The sequence below is a fragment of the Ctenopharyngodon idella genome, chromosome 2 (assembly GCF_019924925.1).
Source record: "Ctenopharyngodon idella isolate HZGC_01 chromosome 2, HZGC01, whole genome shotgun sequence".
In the NCBI taxonomy this organism is placed as follows: Eukaryota; Metazoa; Chordata; class Actinopteri; order Cypriniformes; family Xenocyprididae; genus Ctenopharyngodon; species Ctenopharyngodon idella.
Window position 1 is genome coordinate 40,540,774 of NC_067221.1, and position 23,814 is coordinate 40,564,587.

The 23,814-nt window shown below is 36.2% G+C and overlaps 1 protein-coding gene across 1 annotated transcript in view; it reads left to right on the top strand.

Moving 5' to 3' along the window:
- The window catches only part of LOC127502590 (glial cell line-derived neurotrophic factor), a 30,772-nt gene extending 6,963 nt beyond the window's left edge, over positions 1-23,809 (top strand). The window contains exons 3-4 of the mRNA XM_051875609.1: positions 13,936-14,230; positions 18,666-23,809. Coding sequence (XP_051731569.1) covers positions 13,963-14,230; positions 18,666-19,120 — 723 coding nt within the window. The 5' untranslated portion in view covers positions 13,936-13,962 and the 3' untranslated portion in view covers positions 19,121-23,809. The remainder of the gene's footprint in view (positions 1-13,935; positions 14,231-18,665) is intronic.
- Positions 23,810-23,814: the final 5 nt, after the last annotated feature.

The following is a 23,814-nucleotide window of genomic DNA, read 5'->3' on the forward strand; positions in this document are numbered from 1 at the left end:
TCTTTTATCCATCATCATCATCCATCCATCTATCATCCATCATCCATCTTTTATCCATCCATCAATCTTTTATCCATCCATCGTCCATCCATCCATCTTTTATCCATCATCCATCTTTTATCCATCCATATTTTATCCATCCATCCATCTATCTTTTATCCATCCATCCATCCATCCATCTTTTATCCATCATCATCATCCATCCATCATCCATCCATTCATCCATCTTTTATCCATCATCATCATCCATCCATCATCCATCCTTTATCCATCCATCCATCCATCCATCTTTTATCTATCAATTTATCTATCATCATCATCCATCCATTCATCCATCTTTTATCCATCATCATCATCCATCCATCATCCATCCTTTATCCATCCATCCATCCATCCATCTTTTATCTATCAATTTATCCATCATCATCCATCCATCTTTTATCAATCATCATCATCCATCCATCATCCACCCTTTATCCATCCATCCATCCATCTTTTATCAATCATCATCATCCATCATCATCCATCCTTATCCATCATCATCATCATCATCCATCCATCATCCATCTTTTATCCATCCATCATTTATCCATCCATCCATATATCTTTTATCCATCCATCCATCCATCCATCTTTTATCTATCAATTTATCCATCATCATCATACATCCATCCATCATCCATCTTTTATCCATCCATCCATATCTTTTATCCATCCATCCATCCATCTTTTATCCATTAATTTATCCATCATCATCCATCCATCATCTATATATCCATCCATCCATCTATTTTTTATCCATCTATCCATCTATCTATCCATCCAACTGTCCATCCATCCATCCATCCTTCTATCATCTATCAATGCATCCATCCATCCATCCATCCATCTCTCTTTTATCCATCCATCCATCCATCCATCATCCATTTATCCATCTATCATTCATCCATCCACCCATCAAGCCAACATTTAAAATTTATCATAATAAACTTTGCTGTTGTAGTTAAATTAAAATCACATGAAATTATACTTCAATTAATTTGAATTCTACTTGCATTGTAAAAAATAAAGTTATAATTTAAAAGATTCTCAATTCAGTTCTGAGTGGCACCTACACATTGTCGTGCTGAAATGAAAGCATGTAGCTCACGCTCTGTTTCAACCTCTTCGTACAGATATGCGTCGTTCAGCGTATCGTGTAGTTGTTAGTGTGTAGGTGTTAGTTCCAGGGCTATAGTCAGATTTTTCACTCATTCACAGGTTCAGTATGTGACAGCTGTTGTATTTCAGACATAGCATCCACACATGGACTGGCTAACCTCCAAATGCACAAACTAAATGCTAAATGGTGCCTTTCACAGCTGTCGACTAACACTTCCAGTAAACATGCGATTTCTGAGAGCAGATGCTCAGAGACTTTGTCAATGTTTATAGCATATTTAAAAAAAAAAAGGAGCCCAAATGTGACATGATGTTTAGGTTAGTTTATATGCAACCTGTAGGGACACATTGGCATAATAACTGATAAGTTAGCATGCTAACTGAATGTTTCTCTGTTTAAATATGCATCCAGAAATTAAATACACAGAGACTAGCAAAACGTTTCAACAATCGATGTTGAAATAGTTGATTATGTAGTCTAGTTATGTAACCACTGGCACATTTGAGTGACCCACTTCAAATACTGCAAGCATTTCATATACAGCACCCCAGAAAGCATTCGGACACTTTTAAACACACAAGTCACACTTAAAAATGTCTTCATGTCATTACAATAGATAGTAAAATATCAAAGCAAATGTCTCAAATGCGGCAGGATAATTTATCTTCACTAACTTCACTTTTCTTCATTCTTTTTGAATTAACACATCTCAATGTGTTTGAATCAGCTGGTGTTTTATTGATTTTTGGTGGAGTCAGTTTACGCAGGTTTCCAAGCAGAGGAACCAAAGGTGTATCACATTAACATCATTCACTATAACCACTAAAAATACAAATTTTTCTCAACACTACATCTATAATTTTTGTAAAATGTGTAGCTTGTAAAATGCTTGTGCATCATTCTTTACAATAAATGACACTTGCTTTGATATTTTATCTAATGCAAGTCATTCAGAAATGTCCGAATATGACTGCAAAAAGATCAAAAATTAAAATATTAATAAAGTTCATTATTGTTTGCTGTCAGCTGCCTGAAATGTGACATGTTTGAATATAAGATTTTAGTAGTTTCATTTACATTTGATTGGGATCCCATATGGCCAAGATTGTTCTGTTTACAGTCCAGAGATGAAGTCGTACTCAGATTTGTATATGTATATATATATATATATATGAGCTACAAATACCAAAACTTTAATTAGCCTGCAACAAACCTGTGGATTCTCTTTAAATAAACCACAGCCTACACTAGAACACATACAAAACAACACAGCGTCACTGTAAAAATAACTTTTTTCCTTTCTCAAATCAACAAAATTAAGGCAACCAGGTTACTTGCTTTAAGTTAAACCAGCAATCATTTTTTACAATCTGTTTAACACTGTACAGTAATGCAGTAATGTTACTCTGTATTGTCCTTGTCAAATAAAAATAAAATATTTTAATATAATAATGATATATAAATGTACATATATAAAAATACTATATATATATATATATAAAATATTGATTTCAGTACAAAAATTTATGTTAAAATAAAATATTAATCTCTCACACAATAATATTTCATTTTATTTTAAATGACAAAAGCATTATAATTAAGATGTACATCATTAAATGCAAAAAGTCTGGCTGTGCTTAATGGGTACCCTTTAAGTACACCCCTGTTGCCATTAAGCTCACAACATTGTTTTATTGTTTATTTTAAACAATGTTTTTAAAGAATTTATTTATTTTTTTTTTATTTGAAGGTACAGAGTCAATCACAAAAAACAAACAGAACACTAAATTCAAGCAACAAGGCATTCAATTTGATCAGTTATATATTCTAATTCGTGACCGGTGTTTTGCTTTCCTCTATCCTCTGTGCTTCCGCGTTCATCATTACGTCATGCATCAAGTCAAGAGTTCACTCTTTCTCCGTAAATCGATGTGTACAGCCGTCTGTCGGAAGCTAGTTATTTTAGTTTTAAATATTTTTCTTACACAAATGCATCGCTTTGCCTCAGAAGGCCCATGCAGGATCCACCAACTCTCTTTCAAACTCACTGTTCTCTGTTCTCATGCCACATATCCATTTTCTCACGCAGTGAAAGATACATAGCAGAGCAAAGAGGACACAGATAACGCACCGACAGATAAGACAGATCAGGTTACTTTTGATATAAAACAAAGTCTCAGATGTTAAATTTTCAAACAATAAATGTGGTTTTGGCGCTCTTAATGTGGCGTGACAGATCGCTGTAGCGCCTCAGGTCAAGCGGCACGTGAACTTATTATCTCTTCCGAGAGGAATTTAATGAACATCAAAACGTATGATAAAAGATACAGTACAACTTACTGAAATGAATCCATCTCTAATGTAATCACTTAATCAGAGTTTCAACCGCAGAAAGACGTCAATAAAACAGCTTGCAAACAAATATGTCACAAAATTTTACATTTTACCTCAGGAAAGCCATTCAATGACCATAAACTCGATAGTTATATTATATATATATATATATATATATATATATATATATATATATATATATATATATATATATATATATAGATAGATAGATAGAGCAGCATTTTTCAAAAAATATGCACAATATTACATATTCATATTTTTTATGTTCATATTTCATATTCATATTTTCTTAATAAAAACACAGTACCAGTAACAGTTGGACTATTGATGACTTATGAGGAGAAAAGAAAACCTGAAGGAGATTGGTCTATTCAGTTGGCTCGAAATTCATTAAAAATACACTTTCAAAAGCTGAAGTGATTTCCCTGTTTTATTTATTAGTTAAAGTAGGCCTATAACTCAATATTTAACTAAGTGCTAAAGTGGAATAACTGAACAAAGCAAACTAATTAACCAGTGTAATAATAGATGATTAGTTGATTAATCGTTCTAATAATCTTTAGATTAATCGATTATCAAAATAATCATTTGTTGCAGCTTTAAGAAATTTAACAACCAACAAACATTCTAAAATTTAAACCAATAATAAGTTACTAAATAAATAAATATTACACACATTTAAGTTAAACAGTGGCATAAAGTCAAGTACTTTTTCAGTATCAGAACTCAGCAAGAAGCGTACTGTTTATGGAGCTTGTGTGTGTGCGTGTGTGAGTGTGAGGGTGTGAGTGCATGTGTGTGTGTGTGTGTGTGTGTGTGTGTCCAACAGATGAGGCGACAGTAAGATTAGCCAGGCCGGCTGCTTCCACACCCCGCGAGCCAATCCCAGGTGTTAGCCCACGTGATGCTAGATAAAGCAGGCCGCATTAGTGCTAATCCCAGCCTGATCTTTGGAGTGTGTTCCTGCCCCCTTCTGCCGCCCAGCCACCACCTATCTGCCCTGTGGTGGACCCGACCGGTGCGAGGCCTTCACCCAAACAGCTGAAGTGACCAAAGCCTTACGCGCCTGTTCTTTTCAATGAAGAGCATAAAGTAGGTGTCACGCTTCATCAGAATTTATTACGTATTGAGCAGCTTCACCTTTCACCGTGTAGGTGACGGCTCTGACACAGTGCTAATGTGTTTTATGGACTCGTCTGATTATGTGACAGTTATGTGACAGTTTGTGAATGATGGGACAGAAAATGAGATTTGATAACTAAAATTAATAACAGGTTCTTACACTCATAGAAAACCTAGTCTAGTCTGATTTTTCCTGACAAAAAGTTCCTCTTTGTGAGTGCAATCTCTATGAAAAGATTATCAAAAATGATTCCAGCAAGCGAATCACAAACAACTAAAAGTCATGGAAAGTCAAAAGTTATTGGAAACCTAGCAACTGACAAATTTGTTTTAGACAGCAAGAGTTTCAGTTCATTTACTGGAAATTGCACATGAGCAGAAAATATAGAGTGACAAACTACAGGTTTCCTGACTTTTGTCCATCAGTGGAAAGTTTCTCACTTCAATTCGAACAGTGAGAAAGTGAGATCCTTTCCAGAGCTGATAGAGACCTACTCAGGAAACAGGTAGTTTATCACACTTTATGTGCTCAAATCATTTGCAATTGCCAGTAGAAAACTTTGAGCACACAGTCATATAAATGACAGCCGGGCGTGTTGAAGTTGACAAAAGAAAATGTGACTTTATGGGTGGGCGGTAATGTACGTGCAAAACTTCCTATCACGTGCAGAATATCATATCACGGTAACAGTATAAATCACAACATAGTTGGTTTTGGCAGAAATACCACACAAAATGGTTCATGTATTAAATAACCATGTGACATTGCCTATGTTTGTGTAATGCAGTGAGTTAAATTTAATTTGGAACTTGATGGACAAAACCCAAAAGATCAGATTATTCACAAAATATGAACCAAAGCCTTTTTAGCCAACTGTAAACGCCTCGATGTGAGCGCTTGGCAGCGCAGCTACCCTAAAGGTTTTTTTTTTTTTTTTTTCCTGTTGAGATGCTTTGCTTGCTATGATACGGAATATCTGCGGAAGTGTTACTAGTATCTCATTTCACAGATAGTTCGTTTCTATATAAAAATGTTGATACAATGTAAAGTATTTGCTCTGGCTCTTGTTCTAAATTATTTTGTTCCGTTATTGTGTTAGTTGTTGTCATCTGTTGACGTTGTACAAGCAGAAAGTGGCGGTTGGTCGGTGTTGTATTTGTCCCGCCCCTCCTCCACTGTGATTGGACAGCTGGGTACAAAGTGACAATGATGAGCGCTGCATTTTACCCAAAGTTCTTCACCCATTTTTCAACTTGAGGTGACTAGTAAAAACGCAGAGCACTCAACGTTGGAGCATGAAAAAGACGCTCAGCTCCTCGTTACGCTCTTGACGTTTAAAAAATGCGGCGCTCCCATTGAAAACAATTAGAAAAGTACGCTAGCCGCTTGAAAAAACACTTTGATGGACACATGGCCTAAGGAGCCGTCCACACAGAACGCGTCTTTGCATCTAAAAACGCGAGAGGCAGTGCTCAGGAATGGTTTTAAAGCACAGAAAGCGCTCAAAAGGCGCTTTTGAGATGTGTTGTAATAATGGCAATAACGAACAAATAAAACGCTAGACCCGCCTCCGAGTTCTTCTGATTGGTCCACTGTTATGGAACTGACATTGATGAGCGGCGCTGCGTGTAAAAGTTGAAATAACTTGACATAGCATCTTAAAGGGTACATAACACACACAGTTTCTGCAATCTTGAGTACCTGTAGAGTAGTATAGCATCCTTCATATCTCCGAAAAGTCTTTAGTTTTATCATATTTATAAAAGATAGATACACAGTATCGAGCATGAGAATCCAACTCTGCATGAAATAGCATTAGACCCCCCCTTTAAAAACACGGCGCTCATGTGTGAGACACTGCAAAAGACACAAGACATGAGCATAATGGTCATACAAGTCCGTCTAGCACGTTTACATAGAAAAACAATGGAAAAGTGGCACATTAGAATGGAAAAACGCATTCTGTGTGAACATCAGTGCAAAACAGCTTTACATTATGACACGCTTGATTTCAAAACTTTTAAACTTCAAATTCTGACTGGATGAGACTGTGAAATAGTCGCTGTGAAATAGCAGATATACACACACCTATAACATAATATTATTACATTTATATTAATGAATATATATATATATATATATATATAACTGACACCAGACTTTTGTATGTAGTGTACATACAATACGGTGTGAATTTTCTTTGTTGTTCCCATATGTCTAGCAGTTGACACATTTCATTATATACCTATATATTCACACCACAGACGCCTTTATGTAGAAAAAGCATGTGGCTGACAGGACAGGCATCGATATCAGCTGTGATCTCCAAAAGACAAATGTTTGTTTATTCTGCAATATTGTATCCTGTCATACTGTAATCAATCTGATAATATCAGGCTACTGCAAAGACAATTCATCAGATTAACACAGACACACACTTCTTAGAAAATGTGAACTGACATGTAAACATGTGATTTCCTGTTAAACAATCTGTCTTTGCCAAGGAGAGATAAGATGAGATAAGATGTGAGGTGACCAATGTTGTGACGGATGAGAAGAAACAGACATTCATTCTCTTCCAGGGAAAATGTGTTTGTTTTGCTTTCTTATGAAAACTCTACAACTCCTGACAAGCTGGTTAATGCATTCTCCATTGAAGACCAATAAACTTTACATCACAGCCATCGAACATGATTTGCTACTTGTTGCTAGTCATTTGTGGCATCTGGAAAAAAAATATGTATACACTGTGATAACATAATAATATGTTTTATGAGAAAATACTATATTTCAGTCTTTCAAATTCAAAATTCCACATTTAATTCAATGTGTTACTTATAAAAGTTTGTTTCCACCATGAAATAAAAAATAAAAAAGGTAATTCTGACTTCTCACAATGCTGACTTTTTTTCCCCTCGCAATTGCGACTTTATATCTCAGAGTTCTGACTTTTTTTCTCAGAATTGCGAGATATAAACTCACAATTGCGAGTTATAAAAGTCAGAATTGCGAGATCTAAAGTCAAAATTGCATGTTATAAAAATCAGAATTGCGAGATATAAACAATTCTGAGGAAAAAAAGTCAGAATTGCAAGTTTATATCTTTCAATTCTGAGAAAAAAAAAAGATAAACAAAAAACAAAATCGCAATTACCTTTTTTATTTTTTTATTTAGTGGCGGAAACAAGCTTCCATAATTACTTGCTATTTCTTTGTGAAATTTACTAGAAATTCCCGATTAGATCAGATTCAGTGCAGGATGAGTCATCAAAACATTTGGTCTGTTTTCCCAGGAAAAGAAGGAAGTAAAAAAAGAGTGAATGGTCTAAAAACTAATATACATGGAATAAATGCTACAAAACTCTACAATTTTGATGTAATCGGTTCTTTAGAAAAGCATGTAGAAAAGATTTACTATTCAATACTAAACCAGTACAAGTTTGTTATTCTGGTTCACTACTAAAATTCTGTATTGGGATATTGTTGTATGCTTTATAATAAATTGTGTTTGTTTTAGATGCATTTACATGCATTTTCCGTAAAGCTGCTTTGAAATATGTATTGTGAGTAGCACATAAATGTGAATTGTATTGAACTGAATTGAATGAAAGAACCTGCTAAAGGAGCATATGTAAAATGTCTACAGTATTACAGTTGCAGCTTGTGCAAGCAAAATTCATTTTAGTGCAAAAAAAAAACATGTTGCTTCATTGATGGTTTAATCATAAAAGTATATCCATGTAATTTAACAACTAAAACAAACTTGTTGAATGTGCAACAACTGAAGCCCTTTTTGCAGAATGCAAGTCTCTGAAATAAGGACTATTACATCACTAATCTTTACTCTCAGTCAATCAGATCACAGCTGTTTAAAATAGATGATGAGGAAACACTTAATATACAATGAAATCATAACATAATTCATCAAACATACTCCAGTTAATGTCAGACTCAATAATCAGCATGAAGTATGTCTCAAATTTAATTGCCCACATGCGTTCATAACAGTCTGTGTAAATAAAGTTAATTAGCAGAACAGCACTGATGGTAATGATTCGCCTCAACAGGCCAATTAATCAAACGTCCATCTCTGAAAACTCAGACTGTGGTTTGATTATTTGTACTGAAACTAAAAGACGATTAAAGCAGAAAGGCGAATAACCATTAGTGTGAATACGTGCCGTATGGATCTAGGGAAAGTTTATTGGTTCATCAGTGGTTTTTTTTGTATATCTTCACACATTGTGCTGCCTGGATTTCCCTGGATTTCAAAATACACAAATCTCATAAAACCCATCAAGTTGGTCATATTTCTCTCCAAAATCAAGAATTGGAAAAATTACACTTTGCTTGAAGCCTATTTTGAGGATCATAAATAATTTTTATGTAACACTGTTTTCATGGGAGTTTGGGTAGAAACTAGCTAGACATGTTTTCATGATATTAATTTAAATAATGATCTATTTATTATCATCTGTTGGAAGTTCTAAGTGTTCATACGTGCCAGATCTACATTTGGTCAAGCGAAGAAAGTGACGAGAGTGATAATGGCGTTTCCAAAACACACAGCGGACGAGATAAAGACACCAGAACACGACAAAAATGACAACGTGCTTTCCAACAGCATGAGAAATTGATCAAGAAACTGAATTCCAAAAGGCATTAATTTTCCTATTAAAGATGATAATAGCTTGTGTTTACTCATTCAGACAGATTTTTTTTTTTTTTTGGCTACACAGACATGAACACAAAGCCTATGTGCTTCAAAAATAAAGTGGGTAATGATGCCATATCCATTTCATCAAAATTTTGACAAAGAACGTGAAACCTATTTTTAGGAGGTCTTATGACATTATCATAATTAGGGGTCCCTAATTATGATTTCACTTTTTTAACTTTAGTTAGTGTGTAATGTTGCTGATTGAGCATAAACAACATCTGCAAAGTTACGACGCTCAAAGCGTCAATGCTTCAATGCAAAGGGAGAGATTTTCTTTTACAGAAATCACTTTTTAAGGACTACAACAAACGGCTGGTAGGGACTACAACGAGCTTCTTCCTGGGTTGGTGACATCACAAACCCCAAAATTTACATAAACCCCGCCCCTGAGAACACACAACAAAGGGGTGAGGCCATGTTGGGCTGCTTTAGAGAAGAGGAAGAGTTGTTGTAGTAGAGTGTTGTTGTCATGCCGTCATTTTACGCCGTACTGCTTCACAAACGAGGGTCAATTCACATGACGACACATGCTAGTAGATGAGTTGAATCGGCTAATAAATTTATCCACTAACCGTTCAGAAACGTCCAGTTTCATTCTAAAAGTTGTAACTTCTTCCTGAGTCTCTCCATCAGTGTCGACTCCGGTTTGAACAATGTAAGGCTGAACACTGTTACTGACAATCCTCATTTTGGCTGCGTGAGATTCTCCAGCTTTGTTGTTGTTGAGCAACCGAAGCGTGAGCTGTTAAAGGTGTTTCCTCTTCTGGAAAGCGGGCTGGGAGCAGCAGCTCATTTGCATTTAAAGGGACACACACAAAAGCGGCGTGTTTTTGCTCACACCCAAACAGGGGCAAATTTGACAAGCAGATAATAAATGTTTGTGGGATATTTTGAGCTGAAACTTCACAGACACATTCTGGGGACACCAGAGACTTAGGGCCTGTTTACACCTGGTCACTTCATGCGTTTTCACTGATCGGATAGCTATCCAATCGTGAAAAGACCAGGTCTAAATACCCTCCGAAACACATTCGAAACGGATATAAAATAGATCGCTCAAACCACTTCAGGAGGTCGTCTGGGACGCATTCTAGTCAAAACTGAACAGGTCTAAATGCATCTGGTTGTTGAAACCACATATGTAAATTTAACTCCTCCCAAAAATACTAAAAAATAAATGTGTGAGAGCATGTTATGGGCTAAATAACATGTTATAGCCAGATATGACAGCGCCACTGCAGCACGCATAGCCACAGATGAGCAGCTGATATCTATTCAGCCAGACAACGCGCAAATTGCCGCAAATCAAACTGAAAGTAAGTCTCAGGCGCTCAAAACACAATCATCTTCATTAAAAGTAATGAGACTAAATGATCTTACCAGTGCTGATGCCACACTCTCAGTATCAGTCGACCACTAAAGACCACCATACTGCTGTCAATCTGGCAAAACACTTCCAGCATATACTGTCTGGATTTGTCCTTAAATATTACCCATCTGCCATTTCCTGATCTGGGGAAGAGTTTTCCCGCTTCCTCTCCTACTCTGGAGAAAACAGTAACTAGTAATAGCAAAGGAAGGAAAAAATAAGACTTTTCAATCAGTATGTTCAACTGCAAAAACAAACAGTGTTTGAAAGGGATTCCCAGCAGGAAAAGAATGCAGCCTTTTGAGAGGGTGAAAGAAAAGTACGTGCACACATGCAGGCATAGATAAATGTTCAATGGATCTGTGTATAGCTGAACAAACAAAGCCCAACAGATATATCTGGTGGAGAACGTTCCACCAGCAGGCCCACATGGAAACTGTTGGTACGAAACTTTGAAGAAAGCACTTCAGATTTCCACAGCACTGGAATGCCCAACATGACGCCTAGTGTGTTCGGTTATTAAATATTTTGGCCGAGAGAAGTGTCGTACCTGTAGTAAATTTTTGTTTTCACCATATGCAAAAAAATGCAACAAAATCTAAAAAACTAGATTCCATCTCAGCCGGTCTAATTTCAACAACTAATGGAGGTCTGTTTACCATCAAAAATCCTCCTGCATTGAATGGATCATCTCGACAAACAAAGATTTCCCCTCAGGAATCGTAAGGCTAATTGTTTGGACATGCTTATGTAGATGTCGGGTCTCCACCCAGGCGGATGTTATGAAGGACACTCCTTCATAAAGATGAGGAAGGAGGAGACAATACATAGAAAAGATCATGACCTGAAAAATAGAACCTCATTCATACTGCCCAAACAAGATGATCTGTAACCATTCAACACAGACAGTAATCCTTTAGATTGTATTACAGTATACTTAAGGGTTTTTAAAAAACATTCTCTATGCCAAGCATATGGTTGTAGCCAAAGGAAGTACACTATACAAAAGTTAAGTCCCTAAATGTGCATACTTCAGAAATAGTTCACCCCGAAATGAGCATTTTGTTATCATTCGCTGTCATTTTAACCCATTATTTTTTTCTGTAACACACCAAAGGAAATGTTATGAAAGTGGAGTTTGATTTATACTGCCATGTTCTAAAAATAAAAATAAAATATAATCCTTTGGATGTGTAGTCCTAAGTTTGCTGCCAAACTCCCTTTGTTTTTTTTGTCACATGACTGATAGTGATGCAACTTGTTTGAACAAAACAAACCAAAATAGATTTCAACAATACTGAGAAGTGGAAGATTATAAGTTAATAATGACTTAAATATAGGGATTGATAATTCTGGCTGATGATATATATATTCTGTCTAAACACTAAAAACTAAAATGAAATTGTTTTAAATGGTACAGCAAATATAGGATTCACAACATTCATTTTGCTAAAGATTACATTTAACACTGTTATTAAATTATTTATTTTTAAAGAATAAATTTAAATGAGCATTAGGCTATGTTCAGACTGTCAGTCAAATCCGATTTGTGTGCATATCCGATTGAAAGATCAGATTTAGCAAGTGTGAATTTTTTGAGCTACATTCATATGTGGTTTGAAATCCTATTCAAATCTCAGTTGTTGCAGAAACAAGGTTGTGTTGTTGCAAAGTGCCTGACGAGCAGAAAAGAACGCTACGGAAAACGAAGGAGCGCTACGGGACAGACAAATTGGATCTGGGGTGCGTTTCCCAAAGCGAACTATGGTCGCAAGTTCCATCGTTACCAATAGAGTTCAATGGGACTTACGACCATAGATGGCTAACGATGCTTTCGGGAAACGTTCCCTCGTTTTACTAAATCGTGCGCACGATTTACTAATTTGCTCCCTCAATTTGCTAATTCGTTCCCTCGTTTTACTAAATCATGCGGACGACTTACTAATTCGTTCCCTCGATTTACTATTTTGTTCCCTCATTTTACTAAATCCTGCTCACGATTTACTAATTCGTTCCCTCAATTTACTAATTCGTTCCCTCGTTTTACTAAATCGTGCTCACGATTTACTAATTCGTTCCCTCGATTTACTATTTTTTTCCCTCGTTTTACTAAATCGTGCTCATGATTTACTAATTTGTTCCCTCATTTTACTAAACCATGCTCACGATTTACTAATTCGTTCCCTCGATTTACTAATTCGTTCCCTCGATTTACTAATTCGTTCCCTCGTTTTACTAAATCGTGCTCATGATTTACTAATTTGTTCCCTCATTTTACTAAACCATGCTCACGATTTACTAATTCGTTCCCTCGATTTACTAATTCGTTCCCTCGATTTACTATTTTTTTCCCTCGTTTTACTAAATCGTGCTCATGATTTACTAATTTGTTCCCTCGATTTACTAATTCGTTCCCTCATTTTACTAAACCATGCTCACGATTTACTAATTCGTTCCCTCGATTTACTAATTCGTTCCCTCGTTTTACTAAACCATGCTCACGATTTACTAATTCGTTCCCTCGATTTACTAATTCGTTCCCTCGTTTTACTAAATCGTGCACACGATTTAGCCTCCTATTTTTTTCCTGGATGTCATGTGTGGGGCTTTGTACAGTTGCGATCCACAATGTGGACAGTCAATAATTTTAGATCAGATTCTAATCGGATTCACAAATAATCGGAATAGGCAGTGTAGCCTTAGATGACAGAAAATGTAATCTAAATATAAAAACAAGGAAAATGAACATGCACTATTAAACATCCAATACCAACATATTCTGCCATACTAGTTAAATATCAGCTTGAATTCAGAAGACATAGCACACAAGTCATACAAACTACTCTTACAGTGTTTTTATATTGTTTTTAGCCCTTTTTTAGTAGTATAAATCATCATCCACTTTTGTTGCATGCAAAGGCTTTGACATGACAAGATGACAAACTGTCATTTTTGAGTGAACAATTCCTTTAATACCATGCATTTTTTCCACTATGCTCAGGAACACTTTTAGAGTTCACTGAAAGCTTTCAATCTGAGCCAGGATTATAGTTAAAACTAAAACTAATAAAATCATGACAAAAACATAACAAAATTACTAAAACTTCAAAATTATATATATATATAAAAAAATCAAAACATTAATTATAAGAGGATGTCGATATTTCTAAAGTTGTCTAATGAGCCTGTTTTAACATGTTTTTCAGAGTTTCAATGCTCCACGCTGCTCTAAGATGAGGGTATGGAAAGAGGTCATCCTCGCCTTCATCCTGTTTGGTGCCTCGTTTTTCCTCCTGCTTATGAGAACCACGTTACCTGCTGGGCCCTCCTACCCAAAGACCTTAGAGATTTCATTAGGCCCTTACTCACATCCATCAGCCAAAGCACTTGAATCCCCACCATCATCATCCTCATCTTCACTACCATCAATCTCAGCGAGGAAGCCAGCCCCACGGCGAGTGGTCAGAGCCACGGAGGACATGGGCTCTCTTTTCTCCGAATGTAAGAGATTTTGGTTTTCCTTAAGTGCCGTTGACGTAGACATGACGGGAAGGATTTAATATGTCATTCTACTGTTGCTGTTGTGTTTATACTACATGCCTCTACAGCGAACACTACTCAGTCACACAAATCCATGTTCATCATCGGTTCAGTTACCACACAAACAGCGTCTGTCAGCTCACTTGTTATTTAAGGCAAGACAGCCCATGAACAGGGTAAAAATGTTAACTGGCAGAATATAGACAGCCTCAACCTGACGAGTCAGTGTAAATACATGTGTATTGCCACGATTAGTCAAATAATTAGGCAATTTCATTTGTCATTTCTGCAAATAGGTAATTCTGATTCATGCATTGACAATCCATTATTACATGTAGGCATTTTTATCTTTATGTACACAATAATAAGGTAATCTTTTACATTGTAATCCTTTTATTTTTAATATTTGGTATGTTTGTGTGCTGCTGCGCGTAACAAGCAGAGTGTACACGTGTTGCGCACCCGCCTATAGGCACATATTACTAACACGCCCTTTAAATAACAACAGCAACAAAAAAAAACCTGCGCCGTTGACTTTAGACCAAGTTTTTGGTCAATGGCACAGTTGTTTTCAGTTGCCTCAAATTAGCAACACGCCAACAATGCGCCTGAACACACCTTGATTTCAGACCAGCATGCCCATGGGCGAACAGATGGGCGCGAGTATATTTGCTATTTAAACAACGTGGTGCAGGACATGAAAATGATAACTGCGTCGGGCTGAAACTAGCAAAAAACACTTGTGTTGCACCTGGCAGCCCTACATGTTGAAACGGCTGCATGAACAGTGTGTAATTACACACTAAAGCAATTTTTGGTAACACTTTATTTTAGTGTCCTTGTTACCCATGTTACATGTAGTTACTGTAGTAATAATTATAAGTTATGCATAATTACAGGCAACTAACCCTAAACCAACCCCTATTCCTAACCCTAACCCCTAGTACATGTAGTTAATTATTATTACTCAGTACTTAAATGTAAAATTACACTGTAACACCTTAAAAATTAAGTGTAACCGCAATTTACTAAAACAAACCCAGATTGACTTGTAAAGGCTGCAAAGAAAAGCAGACCTATTCTCATCTTACATATGGAGCAGTGTTTCTCAACCTGGTACACATTTTGCATGTCTCACCCGGTGTCTCTAAGGAGGTAATGAGTTGAATCAGGTGTGATTAATTAGGGAGACATACAAAAAACATGTAGTTTTAGGCACTCCAGGACCAGGGTTAGGAACTACTGACATGGAGTACCGAAAGGTCAGTGCAAAAATGCTCTAAACCCATCTTAAAGATGGAGGTAATCCTGCTTTACAACCCTGATCATTAGAGAGGTTTAAAGCTCATGAATCCTCGACAAAATGTGCAGGTCAAGCCCTTTGAGCTCTTAAGTGTAACACAAACAATATTGTTTTAAGAGCCCTGGAAGACAGACAGAGAAGGAAAAAATAAGAAATTGTTGTATGGACAATATAAGATACTGATTGTGGTTTTAATTGCAATTTTAGAAAATGCATTTACTTTTAAAATATTGTGCAAAATGAATCCGAAGGAAATAAAATTAGCGGCTCATTGGCAGCTTCTTTAATAAAGGTGCTACAACCTGTACTTTTTTTTAGCATGCTGCATTCTGATTGGTAAACATCTTTTGTCAAAGAGTTTAAATAATGACTGTAAATTGCAGCTTTTAGTAATGACTCTCGCTTATATTGTTCTGTAATTTTATTGCAACTGTGTTCCTATCCTAGACAGCAATGAGTTTAAATGGAGAGCTGAAGCTGAAGTTACCAAGATGTGTCTCCTGAAAATAAGACTCGAGAAATCTCACAAGTCTTCTTTATTCCTAGCTATTAAGAAAGCAAAAACTTTCTGCTTATTCACATACGTTTTATAGTTCTAGACCACAGCGAGGGTTGATGCCATAAAAATGTAATTAGACAAAGATGAAAATGAAAAGAAAGTACAAAAGGTATATAAAATCCTATTAATATAGTCCAGGGCTCAACAATAAGGATTTTATTTCTGGCCAGTAAACCATAAATTCAAAAACACACTTTTCCTTATAAACAATGATTATATGATGCAAAACATTACTGATTTGTAGTGGTTTGTAGTTTAACACATTCTTAATGATGCTTTCAAGTCATTATTAACTGCTTCTATGTAAGCCAGCTAGATTAACAACATTATCTTGGTGACAAATCAGCAGAATTGGCAACAACAATGTAGAATACACCACAAAAAACAAATGTTTGAGTTTGCAAGGTATAAAAATGGGTGTACAAAATCAATGAATATAAAATTTTCAGCAGAAATGCAGAACTGACTCGAAACACTTTTAACAGCCTTCAGCCTTGTTTTCATTTGTGTCAAATTAAATATGCTTTCCGTCCTCAATAAGGTCTATATTCTTACTGTATTCCGAGAACTGTTTCATTTGTGCATCCGTTCACTTCTAAGGAATTTCACTAAAAACATCTAAGACAAAGTTGATACTTAAAGCAAACATTACTAAGGTCTGAAACACACTATGCAAGCACAAGAAAGCAGATGTCTCCGACTAACACAATGCAAGTACATGTTGCCACAAGAATCACTATAGCGGGAAACTTCTACAGTGAGCTTTTTCTTTCAGGCAAAATCATTTGAAGAGAATCTAGTTAATGTCAGCATGTTTATAGCTACTGTAGCTATAGAGCTGTTCAGTTTGTACACAAAACCAAGAGAATTAGCATTTTATTGGGTTCCCTCAAGAGTTCCCTATGTTTTCATATGAGTAAAATAAGTTCTGAGGCTAACATAGAAAAAACTTTTATATTTTGTTCTACAACACACTGTAAATTACACACAGCCAGACTTCAAATATGAATTTTTAATTCGCTGTATTTAAAAAAAAAAAAATTGAGTTGTTTGCAATTTGCTACATATCCATTTACTGTTGGAAGTTTCTCTTAGAAGAAAAGGTTCTAAATGGAACCTTAAAGGATTAGTTCACTTGAGAAATAAAGGACCAACAGGTTGAAGGCCCAAATGTCAGTTTCAGTGCAGCTTCAAAGGGCTCTACACGATGCCAGCCAAGGAATAAGGGTCTTATCTAGCGAATAATATACTTTTTAACCAAAAATGCTCATCTTGCACTGCTCTGCGATGCACCACGCATTACGTAATCACACTGGAAAGGTCACGTGTGACGTAGGAGGAAGTACCACGGTAGGGCGAAAAACTCCATCTTATTTTCTCCTCCAGCTTCAAAATCGTCTGACATCGTTGTTTTACCTTTTTTTGTAAAGGCCGTTTGACTTAGACTTTGCACGTTCGCCTACATCACGCGTGACCTTTCCAACGTGATTACGTAATGTGTGGCGCATCGCAGAGCTAGTGCAAGACGAGCATTTGTGGTTAAAAAGTATATATATTTTATTTTTTTTGGGAAAATGACCGATAGTTTCTCTAGATAAGACTCTTATTCCTCGTCTGGGATCATGTAGAGCTCTTTGAAGCTGCACTGAAACTGACATTTGGACCTTCAACCCGTTGAACCCCAGTGAAGTCCACTATATGGAGAAAAATCCTGGAATGTTTTCTTCAAAAACCTTAATTTCTTTTCGACTGAAGAAAGAAAGACATAAACATCTTGGATGACATGGGGGTGAGTAAATTATCAGGAAATTTTAATTCTGAAGTGAACTAATCCTTTAAAAGGGTTTCATCAGGCACTTCATATATAGAACCTTTCACGATGTCATCATTTCATGGATTTAGTTTTAATTTGTTTTATTTTTAATGTTAATTAAATTTTATGAATTAAGCAGCTCAATAACATACTTTATCACAAGAATAATGGGTAATTTCAAATTTAACATGAACGTATTTATAAATTTCTTCTTATATAGAACCTTTTTGCCGTACAGAGTTCTTTAAATTTGAGTCAAGAACTCTAGAGTTCTATATGGAACACCAATGAACCTTTTGGTAGCAAAAAACAGACAGAGTGGCTTCATTTGAAACCTAATTGTGTATAATTTATGTTGTAGAACAAAAATGTGAAAGATAATGTTAACAATGAACCTTATTTTACTCATAAATCCAAAATTGCTATTCTAAAAAACCCACAAGAAACTCCGGAGGGAACCGATGGTAAATTAGCCCAGCTCTGGTTTAATGACACAGACATTCAAAGGTAACTCTATCGCCCCTTGAGAACTGAGGTTTGTTACTGCCTCAGAAACACAAACGCACATTAAGTATGTTTAATGGCACATTATCAAAAAGTTTGGAAAGCATACATTGTGGAAAGTATGTTTCTGGCCTAAGAACTCAATTAAGTCTCTTGAATTGTGGAAGAGCAACCTATGAGCATTAACATTCTCCTCTGGGTGTTTTTCCTCCTCTAGTTTCGTACCTCTTCCAAAGCTTCACCGAGGGCGAGCTGAAGAAGGTGATCGCGACTCTGGTGGAACGAAAGGAAAGGAGGATCAGAAACGAGGCAGGGCGGAGAACCAAACGAGCACGGAAGGGTCCAAAGCCTTGTTCTCTACAAAAGATCGAGCTCACGGTGAGCGAGCTTGGGCTCGGGTACGAAAGCGATGAGACACTGCTCTTCAGGTACTGCAGTGGGAATTGCATCCATGAACGACGCAACTATGACTTTGTAATGGAGCACAGGCAGTTGAATAACGGCTCCAGTGAGAAAGGGAGACGAGGACGGGACAATGGGAAAAAAGACAAGGCGCGCTACACTCCTTGTTGTCGGCCTACGAAGTTCGAGAAGAAAATGTCTTTCCTTGACAACAAGGGCATGTTCTACACAATCCACAATGTATCTGCGAGAGCGTGCGGTTGCGTATGACATTCAGATAACTGTGGAAACTTCAGGGAGTATGTCTTCACCATAGGAATACCAGAGAATGTTTCAGAATTCCATGGAAACTATAGGAGCTTTGGAAAGGGCAACCGTGTGACACAAAGAACTATTCGAGAACGCAGGGCATATTGCAATTTTGAAAAATATGCTAAGAGGGTTCCGGTACGCCACCATGGAAAGAATGAAAGCCACCAGAAATTGATACACAAAACACAAAAGACAAGGCCTGAATTGTCTAAAGCCAACTCTGGAAAGTTTGTCACAGAAAAAAGATTTGTTTCTGCCTTTTCAGTGGTTACTGGCACTTTTGATTAGTGCATGGCACTGGACTTTGACCAAAGGTGGATCGTCAGTTTAATCGATGGGACCGAAAGCTGGCGGGAGACTCGTTTTGCCTTCCACTGGAAACTTCTGCAGAAGAACAAGTAGTATTTATCTGAAGATATGTAAGTGGTAGAGGGCTACAGCGACGACTGTATGCTGCTCGCTTTTGTTACAAATCTGAATACTGAAGTATGAAGTGCAACACAGCTGTGAAAACTACCTCATTTCTTTCTTTGTTTCTTTTTTGTTTGTTTTCTTAGAAGAATGTACATGCAATGAATCTTGCTCTACCGCACCCACTTCCAGGGATTACATTAGTCAGAAATATGAATCAGAGGTATATACATGTAGAGAAATGCTTCTCTACCAAAAGTCTCCAAGGATGGATATTACCTAAAACAACATTGTCACTTGAAATGTATATGCACACTATATCAAGCCCTTAAATTTGACCTTAAAGCCTTGCCAAAGCATGTCTGATCAAATCCCATGTTCTCTCGTCTTTGAGACAATTTATACCCAAATATTTAGATTTAAAATAAGAATAGGCTACCCAATTCCAAAAGCCAATAGGGAAAAGTACAGCTTCAAATGTTTTCCCAAAGGTGTCGCCCCTCAAAGACCTTAAAAGTTCATTTTTCTCATGAACATGTTCATGTTTACATTCTTTTAGACAATAATCAACTCAAGATGCATTGTCTTTTGGAAAGTAATTCCAGATTTAGACCTTTTCAACAGCAAAACCTATACATTTACAAGTAATTGTAACCTTTATTTATACAGATGGAACATTTTGCTCTTAAAAATAAAGGTTCTTCAATGGTTCTTTGTAGCATTTTACATTAAACAAATATCTTTCCTCTTAAAGGATTAGTTCACTTCAGAATTAAAATTTCCTGATAATTAACTCACGCCCTTGTCTTCCAAGATGTTTATGTCTTTCTTTCTTCAGTCGAAAAGAAATTATGGTTTTTGAAGAAAACATTCCAGGATTTTTCTCCATATAGTGGACTTCAAGAGGGTTGTCCAAATGTCAGTTTCAGTGCAGCTTCAAAGGGCTCTACACGATCCCAGACGAGGAATAAGGGTCTTATCTAGAGAAACAATCAGTCATTTTCTAAAAAAAAAAAAAAAAAATAATGATATACTTTTTAAAAACAAATGCTCGTCTTGCACTGATCTGCTACGCGCCACGCATCACGTTGGAAAGGTCACGCGTGACATAGGCAGAAGTACAGTAGTACGGCAAAAAAATCATTTTCTCCTTCAACTTCAAAATCATCAGACATCTTTGTTTTACCTTTTTTTGTAAAGGCCGTTTGAATTCTTTGCATGTTCTCTTTGTAAACACTTGATCGGTACTTCCGCCTACGTCACGTGTGACCTTTCCAACATGATTACGTAATGCGTGGCGTATCGCAGAGCAGTGCAAAATGAGCATTTGTGGTTAAAAAGTATATTATTTTTTTTTTTTTTTTAGAAAATGACTGATCGTTTTACTAGATAAGACCCTTATTCCTTGTCTGGGATCATGTAGAGCTCTGAAACTGACATTTGGACCTTCAACCCATTGGTAACTGTTGAAGTCCACTATATGGAGAAAAATCCTGGAATGTTTTTCTCAAAAACCTTATTTTCTTTTCGACTGAAGAAAGAAAGACATAAACATCTTGGATGACATGGGGGTGAGGATATAATCAGGAAATTTTAATTCTGAAGTGAACTAATCCTTTAAGAACCATTTTTCTGCTGTACATCAGTAGCTAAATGGCTCTTTGGAGATTAAATAAAATCCTTGATTCTTCAGTTCAGATCAACGTATTTGTTTCCGGCTTTTAAAGCACCAGTACATAATGTTAAATCTCACAAAACCTGTCAAGAACATGTCATGGGTCCTTTGATCTCAATCAAATGAAAGACATAAAAAAATATTATATTTTACATAAAGTGACGTCTGTTTTTAAGACGCATGAGAGCTTTTTCATTATGGTGTTATGGCAATTCATTGCACTCATTCTCATTACAAAAATATATATATATATATATTTCAGTTGTGAACTATTTATACATTGTGCATGATAGTATTTTTGTACCACCTTTAATTTATGCTGATTTACCTATATATGGTTTTCTAAAGATCTACCCAAGTTATAAAGTTTGTGCAGCTTAAAAGGGTTAATTTGTGACTCAGGCTGAAAACCCTTTGAACCTTTATTTTTAAGAGTGTACATGTTTCACTCTTCCATTAGAACATGTTCTTTATGTTATTCTAGGTACTGGACTAATCACAGAGTATGAAATCTGTCATAAACAGTTAAGTGATAATTGTATGTGTGAAGATGAGCTGCTGAAAAGACTGATGGTGGAGCTGACAGTCCTAAGCTGTTCAGACATACAGGATTAAGCGTTAAGTTTAGCCTTGTCCTTTCAGAAACATACTGTAAGTGCAGCCAGTCTTCTTATAGCTACATTCCAATTAAATTCCAGTATATATTACACCATATTCCAAGCTTCAAGTCAGAAACACAAAACGACAAATCTGGTTTATATACAAAGCGTGCTGAACAATCTGATATAGTTGAATTTGGTCTGAGTCAAATGAGCCAAAAGTTCATAGAACATTGAGATAATGACAACTACATTTCTTGATATTTCTTCAGATAAATTCTTCATCCTTGTTGTTCTTTCTCACCGAAAAAGACCGTGGTCTAATTGAATAACTCTGAAGTAATTAAGGACACAACTACTAATGAGATTGGAGTCACGCCTGGATCCGTCAAGCCCTAAACACGTCTTTCCTTCAAGCTAATGGCATTACTGTAAAAACAAGGCAACAGCTAATGGAGCATGCAGTCCTTTTACATGGATCACTTCCGTTTCAATTCAGGTGGAAAATTTGTTTTGTTGTTCATGTATTTGAACTGCAAATTAAAACACATCTTCTGAATGATAATGAAATTTCCAGAATCTTGTCAAACACTGCAGAAAGAATGAATCAAGTTTAAACAATCAGTTCATCCTGCCCTGTGGAAATATCAACAGTAGACGAGAAAATGTGTTTTTAATTTGTTTTTTGAAATTTAGGGGACACTGCCAATGGAACACTAGTAAGCGATTAAACTTTGTCTAATCTTGCTAATTGGATACAGAACGTGATCGCTTGCTTTGACCAGGCAGTATCAGTGTTGTCTATGCAAATAAAATTCTTATTTTTGGAAATAACTATATGTCACCCAGCATGTATGGAAATAGATCCAAAGTTTTTGTCCTCCTCTGAAAAAAGATGATGCAAATAGGACAAGGGGTTCTGTGACTCTACTTCTGTCCATTTATACTGGAGTGGAGTACTTTAGTGTCTGTATTTGTGTGTAAAAATGAGATGAAAGTACTGCGCAGTATTACAGGAATGCAAATGTGTGTGTGAGTGCATGCGTGTGTGTTGTTGTTACATTTCCCATGTCAACTAATCATGATCAGCTTTTGGGAGTGTTGGATTTCTCATACCAACAGCAGAAATGTCGATGCAGTGCATCTGTATTGTGGATATACCGTATTTATTGCAAAATGCTTTACATTTATATTTAGATATTTCAGGAGGGAGACAGAAACTTATTTATTATTGTATACTTGTGCCAAATGGAATTTCTAAAGTCGGCTGAATAAACATACCCAGCTTACATCAACAACAACAGAAAAGTTGCTTATTTGTCTTGGGTTTCTACATTCACTTTCCTGTTTATGCTCATAAAAGATGTGTAGACGGCAGATTTACAATGCCGCATCTTCAGGGCACAAAACAGAAGAATTCAATTCTGGTGGTAGAGATCTTGTTTATGAAGCTTTGATGTTTAAGATATTGGGGTGATGTAAGGACAATAAAAAAAAAAAAAAAAATTAAACCAATAACATAAATAAGTGGATGACTCGTTAACGTTAGTAAGTGAAAACAGATTCTACAAAGTGCCCTGAAATAAACAGAATGTAAAATTCAATATAACTCATTTCATAAGCATTCAGCCCATTTAATATGATACACCTATATCATCACTGGTGCAACCAATTGGGTTTTGAGGTCACATAAATAGTTAAATTGAGATCACTTGTGTAGTCAAGGGGTTTAATAACACCTAAATCTGGAAGTTCCAGCTTTCTGGTGAGTCAGTACTGTGGCTGAACTCCATTAAGAAAAAAGATGACTACATGCAACTAATTAAAAAGCATAAGGAAGGAAACGGATACCAGATTTTCAAGACACTGAATATCCCTTGGAGTACAAAAGCTGTAAATCCAAATGAGGCCACCAAGAAACCAATGACAACTAGACTACCACAACTAGACGTCCTGGAAGAGTCGCA